The sequence below is a fragment of the Lissotriton helveticus genome, chromosome 1_1, assembly GCF_964261635.1.
Source record: "Lissotriton helveticus chromosome 1_1, aLisHel1.1, whole genome shotgun sequence".
In the NCBI taxonomy this organism is placed as follows: Eukaryota; Metazoa; Chordata; class Amphibia; order Caudata; family Salamandridae; genus Lissotriton; species Lissotriton helveticus.
Genome location: NC_136057.1, coordinates 1,462,638,048 through 1,462,644,047, shown reverse-complemented (window position 1 = coordinate 1,462,644,047; position 6,000 = coordinate 1,462,638,048). Strand labels below are relative to the sequence as shown.

The window sequence follows — 6,000 nt, the reverse complement described above, 5'->3', positions numbered from 1 at the left end:
ATGATAGACTAAGTAGAATACCTCTGCAAGACAAACACCCAGAGCTATATTTAGTTCATTACAAGTATAGGTCCACCCTAGTAGACAGCAGCATGTTTTTATACCCCAACTTGTATTCTTTTAATTTATCTTCCATGTTGTTGATGTGTGTTTTATTGTGATTGTGTCATGAGTGAATGCAAGAATGAGCCAGTGGATGGATGAAAAGATTCCTTAGACAGACCTACTGCCAATACTCGTTTTGCCTTATTAAAGACGTTCTAACAATTAAACGCAACTCAGCTGCTGATTAGGAGTCCACTCCGGATATCCCAGTGATTGACTAACTACATGCACACTTGACTCTTAATAATCTTATCAGGTGCCTCACCGAGTCATTTATTTGTTAGGGGTCCCCCAACAATATAAATATATATATATTTTTTATTTCATTTATTGTGATACAAATGCATCTCAAAGCACTTGACGGTAAGACCTGCTCCTAAAGTTTCAAACCTTCAACTTATTTGAGTAAGAAAAACAATATTATTTCTAATACATAAAGAACCGTTCAAAATGACACAAAATGACCAGTAGTTCAAATGTCCTTATCAAAATACATTTTGCCAATCAACAGTTAAATTATGTGTACATATATATGCGCTCTACAAGTCCCTTTACAGAATTCTTTTTTCGGGGCATTACCAGTGCCCCAGAAGCAGATCCTATACCTTGGATGTTGATACACACCAAAGCTTGCAGGAGCCTCCAAACTGAAAATGACTTAGCTAAGAGGCTTGCAGACATTCACACATGTTCAAGCTGGAGCATGTACTTTTAAGGTGCCCGCTAAGAATGTTTGGGGCGGGTCTAGCCAGACAAATGCACGGTGTGCTTTAGAAAGTCTCTGGCGTAAGATCACATTATATAACTTAACATAGTATAACATGGGATGAGCCTGCGCCCTGTGGTGGCAATGCACAGACGCTTAGTCATAGACCGCCAACAGTGTTTAAGACTACATCCTGGGGAGATGTCTGCAGACAAAAGTTTGTGGCAGTCTGGCCAGATGAACGAACATACATTTGTAGAGGGCAACACATGCACTAGAGGGCGACAAAGAATGCAAGAGGTAGTGTCAGGTACATGGGGATCTGGTCCCACGGGTGTAAAGGAAAGTGAACCTGCCATGCCGAGATTGTGGGCTACAAGGGCTCTTGGGGTTTTGATTACATATATACGCCACAGTGTGAGCCTACACCCGGGGGGGGGGGGGGGCTAAGGGTCTGCACAAAGGTGCACCAACGTGTTATCCTGACCATGGAGTAGCTATAGACAGAAGCTTGTGATTTTGTCAAGACGTGCAACAAGGGTCTTGCGCCCTAGAGCTGGTTGCACACAGACTAGTGGAGTAGTAGTCACATGGGTGCACTAAAGTATGCACCTGTACCAACGATGGCTGCACAGTGAAGCTTGTGGTGGTCTGATCACTGGAGATCCAGTGGCCCAGTCAGCAACCTGGAAGGAGTGAGGGAAGTAGGTGGTTGGGTTCTTGTTGAATACACGTAATGTCATGGTCAGGAGAAGGCTCTGGTGCATCTTGATCAGACCCTGTAAACTTCTACGGTTGAGCCTGAATTCTAGAATTGCTTGCTTACCAATGACATGAGGTGGGGCAGAAAATCAATGTCTTCATACTCCTTTTCAACTCCTCTTTTGTTAAGCTATTAGTATCTTTTGGACGTATTCTACATGTTGCTTCATCAACCAAGACGAATTTTAACAAGGATTTCTTATTTTTTCTAATAAAATAGTGTTGAGACACTAAAACAAAAACACATGTATCATGTTCCTGGCATGCATACCTACCAAGGACTTCTAAGCAGTGTAAACACACATTCCCTGAAGTTAATCCTAAATAAATGTGATCTTTTCAGGGGTAGCAACATGTTAGTCTTGTTTAATTGGTGTCCTCAATGGGCCACCAGCTCATTAACTAACGGTGTGGGTCTATGAGCTTAAGTTTAAATTCTGTGTAACATTAATACAAGACTGGGAGGCAGATATTCCTTAATGTAATTTATAGGGGGTGTGGGATAAGACACTTCCTTAGCCGAACAAAATATTCTGAAAGTTTCTTACAAATCTCATCGGATTTCAGCCTGCAGACATAAAATTATTTCAGGAAAGCTAGCAGATAAATGACTTAACCAAACTGAAGTAATAATTCTTTACTTTCTTCAGATGAATGATATACAATAATAAATTCATACAAAATGTATATTAAAGATTTACATTTGGCACCATACAAACACCAAGATGAAAAATGGGACATCCGGGCCTGTTCTATGCAACATGGGCACTTTCTGTTTGCAACCATGGTACATCTTTAAATATATGTGCCGGGCGCAGACGGGTACAGTGTGCCCTATTACAAGTAATGCGCAGTCCCCAAGAGGACCAGCAGGCTGAAGCAGCCAGTCTGTCCTTCTCTGGTTAGGCAGCAACCTGCCTACAATTAAGAGGGGACAGAGATCCCCCTGCAGGCGGGTGTAGCGAGTGACTGCACCTGCCTGTAGCGAGATGTCTGGAGGTCGACAAGACCCCATTGCTCCCTGGAGAGGGCTGCCCTCAGGCAGTGCACTAACAATTTGCCACCTTTTTGGTGCACTGTTAGTGCACCTTCTAAGGGCCCGTTTACCTCTGCATACAAGTGAGGACACGAGCATAGAGGCAAAGTGATTCCCTCATTTGCATGGAACCATGCTCCATTAAAATGAGGCAACACTCTCTCAAGATAGCACTGGTGCTACATGTGCACCAGCTCTTTCGGAGTTGCAGAAGTGGCCGCACAAGCGTCTGCAGCCCCTTCTGTAATACTCAGTGGCTCAAGGGTGCAAAAACCTGGTGGACATACCTGTTTTACCCCAGGGGCACAGTGTGTAATACAGGACCAGATAGACAGAGGGACAAGTTGCATCTCCCCATTGGCCAGAAGGGTTTTTTTGAGGGACAAGGATGAACATAATGTGGTGAACTCTGAGACTCAAAAATTAGGCTGGTCTGATCTAAACAACGACTGTCAGGACGTATCGCAGAAGGCTGGGAAAAAGAAGAGATATCACACTTACCAGGTAACAAACTTTGAAAAGTAAATCTTGATTTGGGAAGAAGAAAACACATAGAATTAATAAAATACAAAAATAAGGCTGCACGATATAGTGTCCTTGTAGAGGTTCAATATTTGGCTACCCAGTTACTCTCTTGGGCACTATGTCTAAGAGTATGTTTAGCATGTGTCACTTAAAACAACTCAAAGGGCCTTCATGTTGAAAATTTGAGGTTTAAGGCATAAAATATTTTACCTTAATAAAATGAGTGTGACGAATATGTGTGGCTGTCTGAAGGGATGCACGTCAAAGTGTACTCCTATGGCATAATGCAAATGAAACCACAATAACAATTATACAGGGAGATCAGCATTCGTCCTGGGCATGGGGTGTGGTCTCATTCTAATTATAAAATAGGAATCATAGATAGTATAGTGTTGTATTCCGAGTAACTTGCTGATTTAATTCTCATAAACTTTAGTGAATTCTTCTAAAGATGGCATAAAAAGTGAAAATGTAAGATGTAGCTTCTATCCTTTATCCTACTGTAGTCTTAAAGAGTAAGGCACTGGAAAACAGGGCAATTCTATGGGTGACAAAGATATTGAACAGTGTGGCCAGAGAGCCAAGCGCTACTAAGACCAGAGTTATTTCTTAGTTTGGATGTGACTGAAGTCTGTGGCAGTAGTTTTTGTCTCCGAAGTTGCACAAAAGTAACAGGCAGATAGCAGGTCATTCTGATCTCAGAAACTCCACTGTAAACAGCAAGCCGAGTCCTCAGTTAAAGATCTTCGAAGCTTGTTCCAGAACACAGCAGACCAATTCCTCAATTTGTAGTACATTGCCTCAGTACAATATCCAACCAGAGTCTCACGTTGTCGTAAGACTGAAGATTATACAAATCTTGGCTACTACAGTAGAAGCAAATGAACCTCACTGACAGCAAAGCAGATCTCTTTGACCTACTTGGGACATAGTAGGGACACCACACAGGTATTCTTGCCAGTCGTTTTGGTTTATTACGGAACAAAAACACTTGTGTCCTTATGGCACCAAGCACTGAATGACAAGAACTTTTATATAAAAAAATAAGTTGTGTCCATGTGGATGCGGTGACAAGTCTGAACAGGGCAGTCTTAGATTGGGCAGTCATAGACGTGGATTTCTTGGTCATCTCCGACAGACACTATTTTTGAACCATTGCCGTTGTACTGCGCGCCCCAAACCTAGAATAAAAAAAGAAAAAGAATGAATGCCTCCTTGCAACTGCACACTCTGGAAGCACCCCTGGACTTGGATCAGACTGGAAGCGTTGGGAAAGCTGAAAAAATAGCCGACGGGCACTTTTGGAATCCCAACCAGCAAACTCAGCCTTTTACCCATTTATGGTTAATTAAATGTAGACCTTGTAGTGAAAGTTACACCATTTATTAAGCTCCAAAACAAAATTAGGTTTGCAGCATTCATGCATGCACAATTTTTCATCATTATCATATTATCACACTACAAAGAACAAGCTCTTTGAAAAGTATATTTGACTCACACAGGACAGAGAAAGAAAGACTAGATTTTAATACCATCTATCTTTCTCAAAGGACTACCAGGGCAGACGGCCAGCATAGTATTACCAATCCTGTGTCACTACCACAGGGAAATCAGCAAACCTATAACCCTGGCAATTTATAAGAAACCACCACACAAAAACAAAAATTGGATGTAGAAACAGACCTGGGCACAATATATCCAGTCATGGCTTACTATATAGGAGGGGCATTTAACCCCTAAACGCACAAGTTACCACTTGTGTAACGATATATCTGTAAGAGACATTAGTCGATGGTAATGAAGTCTCAGAATTTAAGATGCATAAAAACCCAAGTGCCGACTTTTGGATCCATTGCGTTTTGTTTAAGAAGTTTTTCTGCTCCTGGGTAAAGCCTCTTTGCTTCGTCTAGGTAAGGGAGTAGGACTGCTGTGGCTTCTACTCTGTAGACTATCTGCCTAGGGAAATGTCCCAGTTAGGATTCTGGGCATATTCATAGATTTCAGTATTGATCTGGGTTTCGGGTTTCAAAGTTAGGCACATGTCTGGGAGGGTTCTTGGATTTTTTTTTACCATGTCTATCTGAAAGAGACAAGTTAGTGATAGATTCCTTACCTTAGAATATCCCCAGGCGTCAGACTGGATCCGGAAAGTTTTGCTTAGCAGTACCCCTGTGCGTCAGTAGGTGGCGTCCTGCGGCTCCACGTCCGTCACTGGCGTAGTAAGCGCCGAGATGACGTCACAGAGACTACTTAGGCGCCACCCATGCGCGCGGACGTCAGTTCTGTATACGCCTTTCCGCGCCAGGAACGGAGAGCTATGCAAGATACTGACCATTGGTGCATAAAACTTGGGCCTTGAAAGGGATGACCTTAACCCTACTAATCAGTTCGCAGAACTGGGAGGATGGGTGGGGCGGTAAGGAATCTATCACTAACTAATGACTCTTACAGATATATCATTACACAAGTAGTACCTTGTGCATCCGAAAGAGACACGGTAGTGATAGATTCCATACCTTAGAATAGATACCCCAGCAATACCAACCCGGTGGTGGGTCTGCGAACAAGATTACACCAGAAAGTCATGGAGCACAGAACGGACAAAGAAGCAGTCTCTCTGGACCCGACTGTCAAGGCAGTAGTGCTTGGTAAACGTGTGCAGCAAGGCCCACGTAGCTGCCTGACAAAGGTTCTGCAAGGGAACGCCGCGTCCCAAGGCAGTAGTGGCTGCCGTTGCCCTGGTGGAATGGGTACGCAGTCCTAGAGGTGGCTCCTTCTTAGCCAAGGAGTAACATGCTTTGATGCACAGAACGACCCACCGGGAGATGGTCCGCTTGTGCACGGCCCAACCTTTTTTGGCGCCCAC

General features: G+C 43.3%; 1 protein-coding gene across 2 annotated transcripts in view; it reads right to left on the bottom strand.

Annotated features, from left to right (window-relative positions):
- Positions 1-2,195: 2,195 nt before the first annotated feature.
- SKIC8 (SKI8 subunit of superkiller complex) overlaps positions 2,196-6,000 on the bottom strand; it is a 42,752-nt gene continuing 38,947 nt past the window's right edge. The window contains exon 11 of one of the 2 annotated variants that reach the window (XM_078686137.1): positions 2,196-4,315. In XM_078686137.1, coding sequence (XP_078542263.1) covers positions 4,226-4,315 — 90 coding nt within the window. In that variant the 3' untranslated portion in view covers positions 2,196-4,225. The remainder of the gene's footprint in view (positions 4,316-6,000) is intronic. The other variant, XM_078686141.1, reaches the window with a different exon arrangement.